Genomic DNA, 20,552 nt, shown 5'->3' with positions numbered 1-20,552 from the left:
ATAAACTTTGAACTAAAAAGTAGTGCTGAGAAATAGGCGTAGGAACATTAATTTCAACGTTGAGTTGTAAGGCGCCGGTCATGTAAGGTCTTTTCCGCGCAGTTTACGCAGAATACAATGTCAAGCGATGATAGAGGGTAAGAATTTAGCTATTTCTTCATTCACAGATATTTTATTTTTTACTTTAAATGATATGTTGGTTTCTTTATTGTTTTAGTAACATGTCTAAGTAGTTTTTATGTAGAAATATTGTTTTTAATGTCTTTTAATCCGTACAATATGAACCGGTACTGTCTGCCTGCCCGAGTTCTCATTCATTTTCACCGTTTCACACACGTGCTTGTGTCGGTGGTGAGGATGGAATCGATAAATGTGGTCTGCTTTAGTTCTTAGAAAACTAAAAATCCTCCATTGTAAATATTTGTTAAACATTTTAAAATAATTTGTGTTGTAATTCAATATGAAACTGTTTTTATAGCCTATAGGCTATTATTTTAATTAATATTTCGTCTAACGTGTTCAATGAATTTTATTGCATGGCAGCCATTTTGCAATTCATATTTCTTGGTTCTTCATTATTTGCTTTCTGTTGTCCGTTCAAAATTAAATTGCAAATACTCCGCACTAGAATAGGCCTAAATGGTAGGCTCAATATATAATCTTGAAAAATAGAAGTAATGATAATTAATTGGCATATTTATTCACAAACCTTTGTTGTGCTCAACAATTGTTGGAATGTTAAATTGTAAAATTTTTGTTCTCAACAAAGAAAATTTTTTATACTTTTTTTATTTAAATAGTAAACGTAAATTTAAATTTAATTAAAGTTAATGAAAAAGTGTTCGTTCAGTACTAACTCAATGCTCATAAGTCAACGTTATAGTCCCAATCGAAAATGCCACACAAGTCGGGTGGGCACATGTGGACAGTGCGCCTAATACACAAGTCTTTTTTCCCGATCAAAAAAATGTCCTAATTTTTTTTTAATTCATTCAGTTCATTTTACGCTAAATTTGTAATGCACATGGTGACCTGAAAACGCTATGTTATTTCTGTTGGTTTCGCTTCCCTGCACAGCATTGTTGGTAATCAATCAAAGATGTCTTCCGTTATTGTGAAAAATGCGTATTGTAGGAATAAATAAGTACCATCTTTTTAAACGCAGTCATAGATTATACAAATTTATTTATTCAACTTTGTTTTACAAGGGAAGCTCTAACAAATGTACTACAGCTGACTTTAAGAGGCCCTCCTTTTAAATCTTGATTTATTTGTCGTTTATTTATTAGTCAAACCCAGGACAATGGTCCAAACGATAGAGAAAGAGAGAGAGACAGAGAGCAGGATGGAGGCTCTGACCCACCAGGCATGGACCCTGGTGTCATTGAGGTAATTATCAATGAATATTTAAATACGATTATTACTCTTAGCAGATGGACCTAAACAAAATCGCAGACAATGAATTCTATAATCCTTGTAATAGTTGTTCATTAATTAGCAGTATTTAGCAAGGTAAGATTCCAGTGAATAAATTAGAGGCACAATTTATTGATTTTTTTTAGACCAGTTACTAATAATTGGAAAACTTGATTAAATGCCAGTTGCTCATTGTGCCTTGAACTAAAAATTATTCTTTGTAACTTCTTCAAAAAGCACCCTGCATGAGTTACTTTGTAACAGTGAAATCAGGGACGTCAAGAAGAAGGAAAGTAAACCGGTTGTGTTTAATGGGTGAGGTGTTACTAGAAACAAGTGGTATTTATCTCAATCCACACAACCACAATCTTTGATATTTGTATTCTACCTTTATCTTTAATATAAAAAAAATCACCTGTTCCTGTTAATTTGATTGGTTTCTCTTTTATAGTGTAATTGGGATGAGATAATAGAACACTTCGATGATATGGGTTTAACAGAAGACCTCCTTAGAGGCATTTATGCTTATGGCTTTGAAAGGCCATCTGCCATCCAGCAAAGAGCTATTATGCCATGCTGCAAAGGTAAGTACAGCTGCGGTTGTATTCTTGTAAATCAATATAATATGAAATGTTAACTTCTTCAAAAAGCACCTTGCATGAGTTACTCTGTAACAATGAAATCAGGGACGTCAAGAAGAAGGAAAGTAAACCGGTTGTGTTTAATGGGTGAGGTGTTACTAGAACCAAGTGGTATTTATCTCAATCCACACAACCACAATCTTTGATATTTGATCTAAAATTTAAGATTTAACTAGTCCTATCGGATCTACAATCCACTTTTATCAAAATGAATATTTGTGATTCTTTAGGATATGATGTGATTGCACAAGCTCAGTCTGGCACAGGGAAGACTGCCACATTTGCAATCTCTATCCTTCAACAAATTGATATCACTCTCATGCAGTGCCAGGCTTTGGTCCTTGCACCAACCAGAGAGTTGGCCCAACAGGTACGTAGGCTGAATTGTTACTAAATCACAGTTAGAAACCTTGATTGTATCCCAACGTTGACATCCAGTGAACTGGCCTTCGCATGGCTCTGTCTTTGTGGTTCAAGGGAGCTCAGCTTAACGGCAATGAGGTACATTCCCATACACTACGTTGGAAATTAACTCTGTCCCGATGCTTTGCATTGCTGTGGATGAGCTATTGCATATTCCTGCGCTTTCTCAGAGCTGCTACGCAGCTGTCACTGAGGAGTCAAACCATGCGATAGTCAAAATGACATACAATGTACGGATCTTCCAATTATCAAATTATTCACTTGATGTATTCAATTTTGAATATTTTTTTTATTGTGTTCAGATTCAAAAGGTAATCATTGCATTGGGCGATTACATGAAGGCCAAGTGTCATGCCTGTATTGGTGGAACCAGTGTAGCTGATGACTCTGCTAGATGTAAGGCTGGTGTCCACGTAGTTGTAGGCACCCCAGGAAGAGTCAACGATATGATTTCTAGGAGGGCCCTAGGTAAGAGTAGTTTGAAAGAATTAGCATACGATATTTAGCAAATGTGTGGCACTCAAACATGTTACAACGTTGACATCCAGTGAACTGGCCTTCACATGGCTCTGTCTCTGTGGTTCAAGGGAGCTCAGCTTAACAGCAATGAGGTACATTCCCATACACTACGTTGGAAATTAACTCTGTCCCCGATGCTTTGCATTGCTGTGGATGAGCTATTGCATATTCCTGCGCTTTCTCAGAGCTGTTATGCAGCTGTCACTGAGGAGTCAAACCATGCAATGGACACTTTAATTTGTTTGTTTACATTTTAATAATTGCAGTATTAGAAAGTTTGCGTTAAGGCTTATTTATGCAGACGAGCGGTAACAGAAAGCCGCGTAGCTTGTCCAGCGTAGAATATGTTAATATCCTGAGCGAAAGCTGCCCATCCGCTCCGTAATGTGTGTAATGGTCTTAAGAAATAACATAGATTCTATATTTTTATTACTGATGCCGCTTGTCGGTGTAATTTGGCCTTTTCTGTTGAGCTGTTGTATATTCCTGTGCTCTCTCAAGAGCTGTTGTGCAGCTATGACAAGGAGACATGCAATAAACAACATTACCTGCATCCATTTCTGTATTAAATAAGAATCGTTTTATAAACAATTTTGTTATTTATTCTTGTAAAATAAAGATCCAAGAAAAATTAAGATGTTTGTCTTGGACGAGGCCGATGAGATGTTGTCTCGCGGCTTCAAAGACCAGATTTACGACGTCTTCAAACTACTGCCAAATAAGGATTTACAGGTCGTATTGCTATCTGCAACAATGCCTGCTGAAGTCCTAGAAGTAACGACAAAGTTTATGCGTGAACCAATCAGGATCTTAGTGAAGAAAGAGGAGTTGACTCTAGAAGGAATTAAACAATTTTATGTTAGCGTTGAAAGAGAGGTTAGTATTTTCACGCAAGATAAGAAATTAAAGAATCGCATTAAATTTCTGATGATTTTTATTTTTAAAGATATATTTATCAATTTAATTAATCTTTTATTGGTCTAATTCAAATAAAAATACACTGCAGTTTAAATTACATTTAACAATGTTTAAAACAATAGAAAAGTACAGATAATATTTAAAAGTTATAAAAATAATTCGTACTTATTTACGATGACAACTTATTTTCTTTTAGGAGTGGAAATTGGATACGCTATGTGATCTGTACGAGACGCTAACTATTACTCAAGCTGTTATATTTTGTAACACAAGAAGGAAAGTAGATTGGTTGGCTGGCAAAATGAAAAGCAGAGACTTCACCGTGTCTATGATGGTAAGAGAATGTCAATAAGTAAATAAAAAGTATCCCAACGTTGACATCCAGTGAACTGGCCTTCACATGGCTCTGTCTCTGTGGTTCAAGGGAGCTCAGCTTAACAGCAATGAGGTACATTCCCATACACTACGTTGGAAATTAACTCTGTCCCCGATGCTTTGCATTGCTGTGGATGAGCTATTGCATATTCCTGCGCTTTCTCAGAGCTGTTATGCAGCTGTCACTGAGGAGTCAAACCATGCAATGGACACTTTAATTTTATGTATTTTGTGTGTATTATAATAATTGCAGTATACTTACTTATTCCGGGACATACCTGAACTTATATGACTAGATTCCTCCAGCCAGCACTCGCATACATTGATGTACTAGAGACTGATACTGGTATGCAGAGAAACTGGCTGTCACAATTGCAATATACACTACCTTTATTGTTGACATTGCTTTTGTTTTACAGCATGGTGATATGGATCAGAAAGAACGTGATGTGATCATGAAGGAATTCCGCTCCGGCTCAAGCCGAGTACTCATTACCACTGATCTGCTAGCTCGTGGTATTGACGTTCAACAAGTTTCCCTTGTTATAAATTACGATATCCCAACAAACCGGGAAAGTTACATTCATAGGTATGTTGGTGGTTTATGAATGGTTGTTATCCTTTACATTCAAGAGCTTTTTCTTAGCGACAACCTAAATTAAATTCATTGTTCTCTGTGGGATGTGCTTCCTTGCTGAACACCATTTTTGGTTCCTAGGTCTAGACGAAACATCAATTGATCTAGTTTGTTACTATGTCATCAGTAAAAAATTGAAGGCTCTCTTTTAATGATCATTTAGTAATACAGTACAAGTATTTGACTTTGGTCACTGTAAGCACACTGTTTTTGTTATTGGATTAGTTGATGTTGCTTTCCGAAATAATCTATAATCCTTCAATTGAATTCTTTTCAGAATCGGACGTGGTGGTCGATTTGGCCGTAAAGGCGTGGCTATAAATTTTGTTACTGAAGAACATAAACGTATGATGCACGACATTGAGCAATTCTACAGTACAGTCGTAGATGAGATGCCAATGAACGTCGCCGATCTGATTTAGAATTACGAGAACACGTGTGGCTCGCTATCTGATATTTGTCTAGGAGATAAAAAAGTTTACGAGGATTTTGCTATACCGCTGCTATATATACACAAGAAATATTGATGGCCGCTCTGTGATCTTTTAATTGAACCATATATTGGTATAAAATCCATTGTGGATGAAGTATTATCTACTGGACATATCTCGTTGAGAAAAGGAACTTCGGTTTCTTAAGAAGCCACTCCAAGTGGCGCAGGGGGTGAATCCCCCTGCAACCACTCCGTTGTAGTTAAGTTACAAATTATATATAAAAAAGACTTTGTAGTATAGAGCGAGAGTTTGAGATCTATCACTTGTATTTAAATGTTAATTGGATATAAATTAGATTTTAGTGCCGAGGACAAATAACCTCGAAAATTAACTAATCTTTGTGAAACAATTTTTGCTTAAGGAAAAGGCGAAATGAACTTTTTCTTTGATATTGATGTCTGTATTAATGACGTCGTGTGTACATTTTGTTGTAATTGTAAACGTAAAGAAAAACATGTGGTAATGTGGCCTTGCGAATTAATTGCAAGGCTAAACAAAGATGTTTTTTTCCATTTTGTGTTCGATATATTCCATGACTTTAAGAAACTCAAACGATTTACATATTTCAGAATTAAATTAAAATAAAAACTCAATCCTTTGTACTTTACACTCAAGTTTTTTTAACTGCATTCTCAAAGAGAAGATTATATTGTTATGCCTTCCAAATTTAGTCTTGTACTGTACTTATTTATTTGAAAATAAATAATTCTGGAATATTTGCCAAACACTATGTATTTTGGTTTTTTGTGTCTATTTGTCAAATAAACCTGATAGAAATATTCCGTTAACGGTGGTGGTTCCCACTTGTGCGCAAGATGTAGGCATAACTCAAGTTGACCAAACACAGCGACCGTTCATCGATCCATCGCGTTGAAGTGCGTGGTTCCCAACCCAAGGACGAGACGCAACACAGGCGATTTCAGTGGATTGTCATATATTTTTATATAGAGCTGGGATCCGTTTGAAGCATGGACTTTGACTTTCCGTCGACGTATTTTGTAAGAGGAACATGACTCGAGAGGAGAGGCCTACTAAAAGACTCCACACGATAAAAATATGGTAACCATAATTAATTTACCACCAAAAGATAGAGTTGCGTCTATCACCTACAAATGCGTAACAAAAAAATTGCGTTTAACCTTTTTGTAATATCGTCGTGATGATGATGCGGACAAAACGAAAGTTTAAGCCAATCAGAAGAGAGTACGTCATGACCGGTACCAGACGATCAAGGTTTGGCGCTAGGCTTTGAACGTGTCACGGTGGCCTCTGCTGAAGACCTGACAACATTGATATCGAAGTAAAAACTTTATATTTGTTTATCATGGAGCTTTATTTATGACAAATTTAACCAGGATTATATACTTGTCTGGTAGGAGATCAAGATTGAGTGGGTAAGTAGGCTACTTTTTGCGTATTTTAAAGTTATCCTTGGCTGGTCTAGCAAGGCAAGGACCAGGCAGGCTAAGTCGTCACGCGAGCACATTGAGCTGGTTGAGGCTGGCTAATTAGCGTGACCGTCGTACAGCCTATACAGCAGCCACAGCCGGTACACATTCACGCAAATCTTGGTTTGTAAATATAAGGAAGGAGCAAGAGTAGGTGTTTGATCATTTTTTTTTACATTATTAGTTTAATAAATTATGTAATTGTTTGTAACTACTGTGGAGTAGCAGCAGCTTTGCGTCTCAGGGTGTTGACTTAACCCCTAGCCATCAGCGCAAACTCGGTGGTCTAGAGATATGAACACCAGGCTAGTGATCTGGAGGTCGTTGGTTCGAGTCTCACCGAGAATTACTTGCATATTTTTTCGCAAGTATTCTCAATGTACTTAGTATAAAGTACAAATTACGTCAATGATTATGATCGATTTTAGACAACAAGCTATAGATAGCCATCATAGTGAATTAGTTTAAAATTACAATATTTGTTGTACAATACCTGGATTATTAACACAGAAAATGAAATGATTTATTTGCTTGCTAGTGAGCATCATGGTATAAATAAACATCTGTTTCAAGGCTTATAGAAAGTTTATATTTATTTTAAATCAAAAGAACTCAAAGTTGTCTTGTCATGTTGTCTTCTTTGTATACAGTATTACCTTACTATATGGATATTGTCATTCATCCAGGTAGTATTAAGTATAGAAAGCGATAATCCACTGGACTTAATTGTCCAGAGGCGACCTCGGCCTTATGATACGATCTGGATAGGTGGTGAAACTTCCCTGTTTACTAAAGTACTGTAATCCAGTGGATTAGATTATATCTAAAATTACCTTACTAAAAAGTTAATTTCAGTCATTTTGGCAAATATTGTAAAAACAGTTTTTTGTTTGAATACAAAAGTTGTCCACTCGTCATTGTGGCATACATGTTTTCAGTTATTGTATAAATATAGTAATTATTTCAGAGTTCAAGCTGTACAGTATTGAGTCATAACAACGGTCAAAAGGTCCATTATTTGAAGGTATTCATCGGCGCCATCTATCAAACGCTTATCAACGATTGCGAGTCTTTCGCATATCTTGGATTTCTGGTTGTCGTTTAGGTCAGGTTGGTTTACTATTATCTCATGAATCTGAAAATAATATATCAAACAATATTGTATTTGTTGTAGAAACTATACATAATTAAAATTATATTTTAAATATATTCTGAATAAACATTATCTTGTTATGGAGTCCCTGTTCAAAATAGCACTGCATTAAAGGCCTGAAAACAAACTAGCTTATTTTTTCCCCTTTTGTGTGAAAAAAGAATTCTCCATCCCACATAAAATCCTTTCTATGCGCTTGAAACTACACTAGATAGGTGGTAATCCCCCTGATACAAGTGCTGTTTTTTGGGGTAACCCCCTATGTCTGGTGTAAGTCTTACTTGTAGTATCATCTGACTGGCTGCATATCCCTCGGCAAGTGTCTTTGTGACGGCATCATCTAGTTTCTCAAATGAGTTAGAGTGACATGTTTTGATCAGGTCTGATACAACTGATACTGGTACAGACTAAAATATATTCAAAATAAGCAAATATATTACTATAGAAACAGTAAAAACGATTAAAATGTGGTGGTTTAACGGCGATAAGTGCTCATTGGCTAAATCCGGGGCCCCCAGAGTTTAAGGGGGCCCCAGAGCATGATGAGCCTAATGCAATACCCCCTAGGAGTGCTAAACCAAAGGCCTTTGCCCCTTGCGTTACTCCACTGTTAAAATGATTGATGATGTAAATTTCAGGAAGGAAAGATAACGAATATTCATTTAAATATCCTGTTTTAATTAGTTATCCGCTTGGTATACCAAGCGGATAACTCCTTGTAATTGTATGAGATCAATATTTTTTTTCTGTATTATTCTTCTTTCCTTCCTTCCTTTTTGTGAGTCGTGTTCCTCTAAAATGTGTAAACATAACATTTCATAACTTTGACAACATATGGGCATTTACGTGAAGTTGTGCACCTCCTATTTTTGAATGACGTCATAGTTGCGCAACGTGACTTATGCGCAATTTTATGAATTTCAATGATTGATCATAGATTAAAAACCAAAAGTCATTTAGTATTGACACTTTGACAAAATTTAAGTCATATCAGGGGCAAACTTTCTACGGATTAAAAATGGCATGTTTGACAAGAAGTTACGCGCGCACGCGCATTTAAAATTTCAAAATGCGCAAAATTAATTTCTAATCAACTTTTTACGCGTTTCTTGTCATTTTGAGCATGTCAAAAATTCCCACGGGCGCGCAATTTTTTATGCGCGCGGTGCGCACATAGCGTTAAAAACATATTTTTTTCTCTTGAATTATATTTTTCAAGCCTTTCCCAGTGATTTTGAAAACAATTTAGACCTTTTCCAGTTTAAATAACGCCATACGAACACGTTGAATTAGACAATTCGTGCGCGTTTTTTATGAAAAAGCTTAAAAAATCGTCAAAATTATGTCTTTTTTTAAACAGTCATAGTTTCTAAAGTAAACCGTTAACCGTTTATTTTTATTACAAAATCTAGAAGTTGATGAGTTGTAGATATCGGATCATGCATCAATAAGGCTAAAAAAACATTGTGACGTCATCGTATGGCCACACGAATGTAAAATATAGGATTTTTGTCTCTTTCGTTATTGCTCATCACATTCAATGGAGCGCATCGCGCTTATCTGTATTCCTTTTTCTCCTATATTTATATATTGTGTAGGTCAATCAACTTTCTTTAGCATGAGATAAAAATATTTTAATTTTTATGACGTCATCATGCCTAAAAATTTTAATTACGTGGGTCATTAATTTCATCTTTACAGTAAATTTTAATCTGTAATAGCTCGTAAGAATAAAATGTGATAATCACGATTAAAACGTTTTCTGGAAGCTATTGGATTGTAGATACGAATTCATGTAAACATTTTGCCAATCGGATGTTGTGACGTCATCATATGGCCAGTTGAATAAAAAAAGTCGTATTTTCATATTTTGCGTAATAGTTCATCACATTTAAAAGGGTGCGCATCTATATTTTACGTATTCAAATTTCTTCTACACGTTAATATGTTGTTCCTGAGATAATTTCCTTCTGAAATTGCTATCTAAGTGTTTCATTTTGATACCGTCGCCATGTTAAAAATTGGAATAAATGGCGGGTCCCGTAATTTCACCTATTCTACACTGTATGTAATATGTATACAGCTTATACTGTTTGCATGTATATACTATATGACACAAAATTCAGCACTAACAGCATGTCATATTCTTCAGTTCTTGTCATAATGCCATAATCTTTATCTGTGTGCAATATTCCAACGTATGACGTGCACGTGGCGTTTGTCGTGGTGCGGATAACTAACTCGTCAAAGTGACGAGTTTCATGTCTAGTTATTATTAATATATTTAAATTTAGTGTATGACATTACTGCAGTAATCAATGCCTTACACCAGCAATTTCTTGAATGTCATCTTCGATGATTCCCTCTTCCCCTTTCAGCCTATGTGCACTCTGTAATAGTGTGATAGCTTTACGAAGGTCGCCCTCTGTAACTTGTATTATTGCTGACAATGCCTATAAGAAAACATGGTGTGTGGAAAGTGATTCAAAAGTAATTTTGTTTCATTTTATTCATAATTATTGTTATTATTGATAATTATCGATCGATAGATTACTTGATTGATGATTAAAGTATTGATTGATGATAATAGATTGCTTGACTATTGAATTGATAATTTTTCTCTATCTAAATTAAAATTGTTATAATATAAGAATAATAATTAAAGTTGAAAAGGGTATGCTGTGTGCTTTTGTGAGATCCACAAACATTAATAAAAATAGAAAAAAGAGTTGTTGATTGATTGATAGATTTATTGTTGATTGAATTAATTGGTCATATTACCTGTTCGCTACACTTAACATTTTCCTTGCCAGCTATATTAAGAAGTGTTGCTTTTTGATGTTTAACTCCGAGTGGTTTGAAACGAAACTTTGCGCAACGAGACGTGATTGGTGCAATAATCCTATAAAGAAGATTGTAAAAAAAATAAAGCTTTATGGATTTAAAATCTATAATTAGCTAAGGTCATGTAATCATAAAGCTAGCATTTTAGAATCCAGCTTACCTGCTAATGTAATTACATATGAGGCAAAATCTTGTTGTTTTGCTCTGTGTTTCCATAGTTCGTCTAAGGGCAGCCTGAAAAAAAAAAACATAATTAGAGACACTACGTTAAATAGAACAGAAACCCAGTCATATGAATGGTGTGACCTTTGACCCTACACTTTCAACATTCCATGTGTTATACTATTGAAATGATTAAAGTACCCAGCCAGATCTAGCCTGGGGTTGCTGCGTTGACAGCTAAAATGTATTATGAAATATTTTTTTATATCTATATTGGACAGATTGTGTTACCGCTTCCTAGTTTGAAAAATCCATCCCTGAAGTGATCAATAATTACTAAATCCTAAATAAAACTATAATAATTTGTTAATCAATGTTTGCTCTCTACAAACACCACAATAAATTGTATTTAATAGTTTTAAATACCTGAGCATGCGTAGTCATTGAATCTGCCTCGTCCAAAATGATAATCTTAAATGGAGGACACGGTGTTCCACTAGAAATTGACAAATGATGCATAAATTATGTTATTTGCATAAGAGGGGTCATGATACATTTTAAAATACAGTAAGTACTAAAGGGCTTCAATGGAAATAAGCTACTAGGATTTTTGGGTTACATACTGGAAAATCTTCTATATACTGTACACTAAATATATTTCTTTGTATATTTATGTGAGTATTTTTAATAATAATTCCAAAAAATAAATTCTCACACGAGGGCGTGGTTGCGGACTAGTCAATTATGGTCCAGGAGGAGGAGCTTTTACTTTTCGTATCTAAGCCCTACCTCTGGAGAGCATGGGCTATTGTCAGTTTATCCATGTAAGCTCGAAATAGATAATAAAAATGTCAAAGTTACTCACTCTGGCTTTGTTGTATTAGCTGTGTGTTGAGCAAAATTTTTAATTTTGTCACGAACAACATTAATTCCTCTTTCATCAGAAGCATTCAGTTCTAACACTCTGGATTTATATATGTCAGCACTGTCAAAAAACAAGCACATCACTTTTAATATTGTTTCATTTATTTAAGCAAAATAGAATATAGCGGTGGTCACAGGATAAATTTTAAAGGGTTGTTGAATGACTAAAAGGGTTGGGTTTGTGATGTATCCCCACAACCGGTTCAATGCCGAAGGCTTGTTGGATATCTAGGGAATACTCTGCAATTTTTACACTGGATTTCATCATAAAACCCATTAACAAAATATAAAAGGATGTTACATGGCTAACTAGGGCAAAATGCTCTGGGTTTGCCACTGTAATACTGTATTTCTGTATACATATTTATATAAATTTTTAGTTTTCATTATACTGTAATAAAATTAGTATGTATGGCCATCTCCAGATGAAGATGCCAATATTCAATGAAAACTAATTGTTACCTAAATAATTCCCTTGAGATGGCTAGAATTGTAGATGTTTTTCCAGTACCGGGAGGCCCATAGAAAAGGAGGTTTGGCAACTGAAACGTGAAAAAAAAATACCATTAACTCTTAAAAATTTGAAGAATTCATCAATCTTAAAGCTCTGTCTACACTATCAAACTAGTTTAACAAAAAAAGAAAAAAAAAATATACAGTAATTATGGGCACAAACAGCGTAGACAGGCTTTATACTAAGTAATAGTTAATACGCATTTAACTTTTTTAAATGAAAACCAATTTTAAGATCTTACATCTGCGCCTTCCAGCGACTTCTTCAGGACAGCTACCACTTCATCTTGGAATGAAACTTCATCAACGGTCTTTGGACGACTGAAAATAGTAAAAATTAAGTAGTTTAAAAAAAAGTCCTCTAAATATGTTCTCATGAGTCATAGTTTTGATAATATAACTGAATTTTAATTAGGATAAGTTTAAAACTCTTACTATTTTTCAACCCAAGGCGTCACAGCACTTTTCTTTCTTTCACTACTTCCTTCTTCATCTTTTTTCTTTGGTTTTTGAATTGGTAATCCACTTTTCGTCTTTAAAAATGCATCCATTTTCTGTAAAAAGATAATTTTCTAAATACTGTAACATTTCAAAATACCAACTAGTAGGCCTAGACGGGAATACCTATGACCGGATTCCCATATGACCTAGTCAGAAGTCTACACCTATCTATACAGTATAGATAGGCCTAGGCCTAAAGTAAATTTAGGTAAGCCTCGGAGTAAGCCTAGCCTATAATATAATAAAGAAAGAGCTCCGTCCGTCTACCTGCACTGACCACTCACAGTACTGGCCGGCTATAATACACGCCTTTCACCGCCCTAGCTAGATCTAGACTCTCTATCCTCTAGTATTATATATAGTAGTAGAAATAGAAATACTAGTAAGAAAGTATAAAACTCTTATATGTATATTAAATACCTATTTTTTGTATGACAACTTGAATCGGAAAACAACACATTGGGAAGTTCGCGCCATCTATTATGCATTCGATTAGATACTTTTGACAATATCAACTTGAATGTGTGCATGCGCAAAAGTTCACTTCGAGACTCGATCATACAATTTACCAATCGAACCTTGAGGTTAAAGGTTAAATCTTCAAAACGTCTTTTGTTGTTCTTTTGGGGAGATTGATCGCGGAAAAAGAAAAGAAGAGACAAGAAGGTTTAGCGGAGGGGCTAGGCCTAGACCCTACTACTACTGTACTATCTAGATGCCTAACTAAGTTGATTGAACACAAAAATTAATATTTAAAATAAAGTGAGTATTTAACCCATGTATTTAGGTAGGCTAGTTTTGAAGTTTTAGACTTGTTTGTTTATGGATACTGTTACATATAGTATTACTAGTTACTCTATTGTAGTAACACAGTGTGTAGAGTGGGCATGCATGGCCATATGGCTGGGTTTCCAACTCATTTCTTAGTCTTACTCATCTCCTCAACCATAGGCCTATAGTATATGCTGTGTTTAGGTACATATTAGGTAAAACAAATACATTTTTGCAAAATTTATTTCATTGTTTTTTACATTATGAATATGATGATTGCAAAACGTAGATCTATGAAGTTAAAACTACTAATAATTACTATAATTAAATAAATGTTTGTAAAAAATGTTTTTTTGAAAATTTCAAAAAATAGAATTAGAAATGAGTCACTGTGTTGATGTATGCCCATGCCTATCTACTACTTATCACAGCATAGAATCAATTTTAGTTTTACACGTTGTCAATTTGTGAAATATATCCAGTCACCCTTTATTAAATCCATCAAACAGGCTCGCGTAATTTATACCATTTTAATTGTTGTTGTTTAATCAAGAATTAAACCCACTCATTCTTCTACTTCGGGTTGATGCGACTCAAAGATTAAATTCATTGTCCTTGTCTTCAAACAGGATACGTTTCACTCCTTCAATGTGCATCATATCCACTAAATTAAAGGTGTGTCAGTGGTTTTTAGTATAACAAGAAGGCCTAAGGTTTTATGGAAATTTAAATAGGGGCTATCCCAACTGTGTGTACAGTACAGTAGCTTGCAGTTAAAAACAAATTGGCATTTAAGAATATTTTAATATTCTGTTATGCCAATTTTAACTATTCAAAGTTTGAAGATTGATTTCTAAACCCATTTTATTTATAGACCTTAAAAAGATATATCCCATAATCTTCATCAACTAATTAACACGGTCACCACAAGCTACTTGACAAATTTAGTTGAGGGGAAGTACCGGGGGCTGTACTCAATATGGTAATAGCTTCATATTAATGCAATTTGAATAAGCTACATTTCACATTGTCAGTACAAATATTGATAATATAATATTCTAATAATAAAAATACATGTATTTTTTATACAGATAATTATATGAGTCCTTAGAGGCAGTGTAATGTATGCACCATATCATTAGATCCATCATCCATCTTATAAGGCAATTTAAATAGAAAGTTTAAATGCCAAGAGATGACAATCGTGTGTCACAAAGAATGTACAGAAGAATTCCTCTAATATCCAAAACAACAAAAATGTTAAATTTAACTTTATTAATATCTTTAAATTCCAAACTTTGCATTTGAAGTTACACTAATTAACATGGTTCTTCTCAGTCAACCAGCACATTTAAAAATTCTGAAATAGACAAGATCGAGTAACAGCTATAAACAATGCTATTTGTGAAATACAAAGCTTAAAATGCCATTAATTTCTGACGTCTATGATACTATAGATTCATATTACCAGTTAAAGTTCATGGAGTTTTATACCATGATAATTTGCATGCTATTTCAGTGTGTAGTTTATGTTTAAATACATTGTAAAAATCTGTCTTTATGTGTATGTATTATTTTATTGTGGTATTCTACAAATGTAGTTATGGCAATTAACATTTGTGGTGTGTAACCATGACAATTTATTTATATTGAACATATGTTTAGTATTTAATTTACTGTACTTTTACTTGTAAACCAATCTGACTTTTTTTCAGTATTTTGTTATGGATCTATGAATTGAAGCTGAGTGGTTGAAAGTAAAACTGAATTTATGTGACGGGAAGAATACTGATGTAGATCTTAAACTATAAGAGTGCAGAATGAAGCAGATTGCTGGTCTTGCAGTATTATTCATTGGGTCTATTCTGTCTATATTCATTGTATACACCAATGTTGACCTCAACACTCAAGAGGTCATCAATTACCCAATCAACTCACACAACACTTTCTCAACAAAAAATGCTGGTTTAAGCAGAATGATAGATTTTAGAGGAAGTTTGTCATCAAAATCTCGTCGGCAAAAATATGGATTGAAAATTATGCTTGTTGGAAGAATGAGGACAGGTTCTACGTTTATTGGAGAAATTCTAAACCAAAATAATGATTTATTTTATCTTTTTGAACCATTGCAAAGTATTGATGTCCAACAAAGAAAGGGATTAATCAGTAAATCGGACAAAACATTTTCAGGAGAGTCATTTAAACTTTTGCGCAAAATAAGCATGTGTGATTTTACTTTACCATTCGTACAGGGTATTGCAATATGGCCACTTGCAAGGTCAAAAAGTAAGAATGTCTCACCTATTTGTATGAAGTCTTTCAAGTGTAAACAGGCTGATCCAGTCCTTTTTAATAAAGCATGTAAAAAACTTGGTGCTAATTTGGCTATGAAGTTTATAAGATCCGATATTGAAGTTCTACGATCTCTAGTAGAAGATGAGCATCAAAATGTCAAAATTATTCATTTAGTGCGTGATCCAAGAGGGACTGCTAATTCACGTAGGTCATATTACGGGAAGAAACAACAAAAACTTAAGGGAATTTTACCGTCATTAAGTGAAATGGGTTTACTGGAAGAGAACCCATCTCGTAGGATGAATACCATTCCTAAACTTTGTAAATGGATGCGTAAAACATTATCATATGCAATCAAACAACCAAAATGGTTACAAGGTCGCTATAAGATTCTCCGCTATGAAGACTTCTCAGTGAACCCCTTGGAAACCACCAATAAAATTTATGAATTCCTGGGTGTGCCATTACCAGAGAATGTTAAGCAATGGTTAATTAACAACACAAATGCAGAAAGTGTAAAAAAACCATCGACATTTAGCACATTGCGTAACTCAACATATACCGCCACCAGTTGGCGCTCTTCATTGTCGTTAAAAGATGTTTTACTCGTTCAGCATTTGTGTGGTGATGTTATGGCTGAGTTAGGGTACATTAAAATGTACAATGATTCAGATCTGCAGAACTTTAGTGTTCCAGTTTTTACATCTTTTGAATTTGGAGATTTCATCCTTTAATGGTAACATTTGACAGGAATATCGGCTTTAAAGTTTGATACTTTGCCAGGCAGCGCAAGTTTCTGATCATCCAAAGATCTTAATATTTTGATTTCCTTAAAATAATGCTAACTTAATGTAACCTACTGGGTTAGGATTTTGTGAAACTTTTTATGAGTTTCATCAACAAAATTACCATACTTCTTGGCGTCTTATATGTTATCCATAACAATGGTTTTCCTGAAGAATTAAGGTCTTTCTGTTTATCAGTCAAGTCAACATTTGTCACATTATTTTCAGTTAATAGTATTTATTTTTTATGAGAGTGTTATATTTTTATTTTTAAACGGTTAAGATTTGTGAGATTAATGAGATTAAGAAAAGGCTGGACCAAACAATATTCAAACCTTCTGCTGCGGTATTATTTTAGTAATATGTAATTTTTATGAAGTATTATTTTATAGGAGTTCTTATATTTTATTGTTGTATAGTATAGGGTTGGCAAAATGTACATGCAGAGCTGATAAACATTACCAAATTATCCTTGGTATTTATATACTGAACGTGTTACATCTTTTAGTCTATATCTAACGAAAATTTATCTGTATTCTATTTATTTCTACCTTTTGTTATTTTTATTGTGGACAAATGAAGAATATCAGCATCAGGCGTTTTTTGTAAGAAAAATTTCTTATTTTTATTATGGACAAATGAAGAATTATCAGTATCATCAGTAAACAGTGTAAGGTGGTGTGGTAGGCAAATGTGTGCTACCTTTTAGTACATCTACGTCATATCAAGATGGCGCCGCCTGTAATTTTATCATCCAGGAAATGTGCTATATTATGAGTTATTTTTTATGCAAAACAGTGTATTTTTTATCATTTTTGGGAATGGCAATTAATATTTAACTTTCTTTAGTTTGTATATTTTATTTTCAAAGATAATAAATTTATGTTTGATTTGATATATTGAAGTCTGTATTGTTGATCCCGGTAATGATTTAACATGATTCCTTTTGGATTGTGAACTAACATCCTGTATTTACGTTAAACTTTATACTGCAACAGTACCTCCATTGGTACACTCATTATTCGGAGACACCCTATGAAACATTTTTCCCCTTGAAATGAAGAAAAGGGGAAATACAGTATTCACTACGGCCCACTCCTATTCAGGCGATACCTCTATTAAGGGACACTTTTTGGGAACCAAAGGTGTCCCTTGAATACTTTATTTTCATAAGATAAGTGTATACTGTTTATGCAGTCTTGCGAGTAACACATACGTTTCCATTCCATTTGTTCAGTAACTCCGCCGTTGATGCAATTATATGTGTAATCATGAAGAAATAAGTTAGGTATAACATTATGTCTAGACTAACTTATTTCTCCATGGTAATAATTATAGATACCATTATCAGTTCATTACATCATATTTAAATTGAAATCAGTCCCGGCGATAATGGAGCGTCATCTTATCAATGCAAATCCAAATTAGCAAACATTTATTTTAGATGAAACGGTTTCAACGGAATCTCGAAAATAAAAAAATTATTTTAAAAAACACGATATTGAATGAACGATGCCCCTTAAATTCGCCCCATGAAATTGTGGAGATTGGTAATTTTAATATTTTGTATATGATGGAAATGGATATGTTATAATGCAGCCAGTTGAAATCATAAACGACGTGAATTTGATGAAGATAATATTTCTTTTGAGGATAGATCACTTTCCATTAATATTGCAGAAGAAACGTCTGTGTTTTGATAAGTTTGCCAGAATTATGAAATCTGATGATTTCTCCTGATGTAGAAGAAAACACTAAAAATTAACTTTATGTATACATATTTATAATACGACGAAGATATAAAGATGATATACAATAGATAATGAATACATAATTAAACATATTCAATCATCAACAGAAGAAGGCTGTAGCTTGCTCTTCCTTATTCTGTTGGCTGTACACACATTTTAAAAAAACGTCACAAACCTGGAACAGCAATTCAATTCAATTAAACCAAATTTGCATCAACAGCAAGAAAATATAATCATCTACCCCTTTAGACTTTTTAAAACATTCCATACACATCAAAAGCAAGTAACTTTCCAATTATAGGATGGATAAATTCTCATGTAATTTCTTGCAATTGAAATTCCTATTATCTTATTTAATTGATGTCTGAAATCCATACGCGTCTAACCGAAAATTAGTTAACACCTCGCACGACGATAAACGCAAATAAGTTAATTATACTCGACACAAGTTTTTGTACACTAGACACACAAATAATAAGTCTGAACTTGTGAATGCTAATTAAGATTAACTAACTATGTATGCATTTATTTGATTGACTACGTGCTTACGCGTATCTATTCGGGCGTAGACGCATATTTGATTTGCCTTTGGGCTAAGAATTTATCTTTCCTTATTGTCACGTTCATTTTGAAATTGAAATAACAATTTGTGTCTGAGCCGGTAAAGTTTAGTTTTGACTGTATTTGGATTGGTTAATATCGAACGCGTATTCATATATTTTTACTTTTTGTGGACGCGAAACATTCGTAATCAATCAGAGCTCAGGAATGTTCACGCGAATTTTCCTAGGGTGGAAAACAGGATTCATATTCTTTTCCATTTTGTTTTCTCATTCTTGTGTGGTAGGCATAACCATATTTTGTTTATTTTTAGTTAATAACCATTATGAGTAAGCCTACAGTTAGATATTCATTATAATAGTAGAGTATAGGGGTTATCATAAGTTACGTTCCCGTATTCGATATTCAAACAAACACACGATATCTCAGATGACGCGCGTGTGATTCACAACACACGATATCTCCGCATAGAAAGGACGCGCGTGTGTGCTTCTTCATAACAACACACGATATCTCAGATAGAAATGACGCGCGTGTGCTTCTTCATAACAACACCACACGATATCTCAGATAAAAATGACGCGCGTGTGCTTCTTCATAACAACACACGATATCTCAGATAGAAATGACGCGCGTGTGCTTCTTCATAACAACACACGATATCTCAGATAGAAATGACGCGCGTGTGCTTCTTCATAACAACACACGATATCTCAGATAGAAATGACGCGCGTGTGCTTCTTCATAACAACACCACACGATATCTCAGATAAAAATGACGCGCGCATGTGCTTCTTCACAACAACACACGATATCTCAGATTGATATGACGCGCGCATGTGCTTCACAACACAGGATTCATCAATCTCAGATGGTATTACTTTACCAGATTGAAATAAAATTAATCCCATTAGATTTGTCCAGTCACAGATGTTTTTCTCTTTGCTATAATGGAAATCAAAATCCAAATGACGTTCGTTGTAAATAACATACAGATATCAATGACTTTTTTTAAAATAATCAAGAGTATCATATTGCATCATATACCCCAGGTATTACACTGGAGACGACGGTGAGAAATATGATTGAACATCGGTAATTACTATCTCATGATAGATGTATGGTTAGTTTACATCAAATGATCTATAAAGTTCATTTTACTCGAACGAGTTGAGGGAGGTTCTCTCGGCGCCCATGATATAATCATCATCGTATTTTTAGTTATACTGTAGGTCTAATTAAAATACACAGGGATGCTATGTTTATCACCTGGGTGCAAAGGCGCGCGTATACGCAAAACGCAATTGAGTTGGATGATCCATCGCGTGATTGGTCTAATACTTGTGTTGCGTCATTGAGTGGAACCAAGCTGATAAAAAAAAAAATACATTATTCCCGTAAAAAAGACACAAATTAAAACA

General features: G+C 34.2%; 3 protein-coding genes and 3 non-coding genes across 8 annotated transcripts; 5 read left to right on the top strand and 1 right to left on the bottom strand.

Annotated features, from left to right (window-relative positions):
• LOC144843770 (eukaryotic initiation factor 4A-I-like) lies at window positions 1–6,148 on the top strand. Its single transcript, XM_078700707.1, has 9 exons — window positions 1–137; window positions 1,290–1,389; window positions 1,868–2,000; window positions 2,288–2,427; window positions 2,783–2,948; window positions 3,619–3,875; window positions 4,114–4,251; window positions 4,712–4,881; window positions 5,207–6,148. Exons 1-9 carry the CDS (start codon window positions 118–120, stop codon window positions 5,349–5,351), a joined length of 1,269 nt encoding a protein of 422 aa, XP_078556833.1. The 5' UTR covers window positions 1–117; the 3' UTR covers window positions 5,352–6,148.
• Window positions 2,479–2,699, top strand: LOC144843953 (small nucleolar RNA SNORA73 family). The gene has a single exon (XR_013612382.1). It is a non-coding gene; the product is annotated as a small nucleolar RNA SNORA73 family (small nucleolar RNA).
• Window positions 3,012–3,233, top strand: LOC144843952 (small nucleolar RNA SNORA73 family). The gene has a single exon (XR_013612381.1). It is a non-coding gene; the product is annotated as a small nucleolar RNA SNORA73 family (small nucleolar RNA).
• Window positions 4,286–4,507, top strand: LOC144843951 (small nucleolar RNA SNORA73 family). Its single transcript, XR_013612380.1, has one exon. It is a non-coding gene; the product is annotated as a small nucleolar RNA SNORA73 family (small nucleolar RNA).
• Window positions 6,149–6,695: 547 nt separating the features above from the next.
• Window positions 6,696–17,716, top strand: LOC144842208 (carbohydrate sulfotransferase 1-like). 2 transcript variants are annotated; one of them, XM_078698613.1, is made up of 2 exons: window positions 6,696–6,817; window positions 15,455–17,716. In XM_078698613.1, the coding sequence occupies exon 2, from the start codon at window positions 15,560–15,562 to the stop codon at window positions 16,766–16,768; it is 1,209 nt and encodes a 402-aa protein (XP_078554739.1). In that variant the 5' UTR covers window positions 6,696–6,817; window positions 15,455–15,559; the 3' UTR covers window positions 16,769–17,716. The 2 variants fall into 2 exon arrangements, with proteins under 2 accessions (XP_078554739.1, XP_078554738.1); XM_078698612.1 differs by lacking the exon at window positions 6,696–6,817 and adding an exon at window positions 13,596–13,730.
• LOC144842209 (replication factor C subunit 4-like) lies at window positions 7,450–13,479 on the bottom strand. Of its 2 annotated transcripts, none has more exons than XM_078698615.1 (11): window positions 13,389–13,479; window positions 12,903–13,021; window positions 12,710–12,788; window positions 12,417–12,496; window positions 11,896–12,015; window positions 11,457–11,526; window positions 11,029–11,102; window positions 10,806–10,926; window positions 10,352–10,477; window positions 8,306–8,431; window positions 7,450–8,006 (listed from the first exon to the last, which is right to left on the bottom strand). In XM_078698615.1, the coding sequence occupies exons 2-11, from the start codon at window positions 13,016–13,018 to the stop codon at window positions 7,842–7,844; spliced, it is 1,077 nt and encodes a 358-aa protein (XP_078554741.1). In that variant the 5' UTR covers window positions 13,019–13,021; window positions 13,389–13,479; the 3' UTR covers window positions 7,450–7,841. The 2 variants fall into 2 exon arrangements, with proteins under 2 accessions (XP_078554741.1, XP_078554742.1); XM_078698616.1 differs by having other exon boundaries at window positions 13,372–13,426.
• Window positions 17,717–20,552: the final 2,836 nt, after the last annotated feature.

This window comes from Antedon bifida, chromosome 5 (assembly GCF_963402885.1).
Source record: "Antedon bifida chromosome 5, ecAntBifi1.1, whole genome shotgun sequence".
Lineage (NCBI taxonomy): Eukaryota > Metazoa > Echinodermata > Crinoidea > Comatulida > Antedonidae > Antedon > Antedon bifida.
Note: the sequence above shows the minus strand (reverse complement) of the source record. Positions and strands in the feature narration are given on the sequence as shown.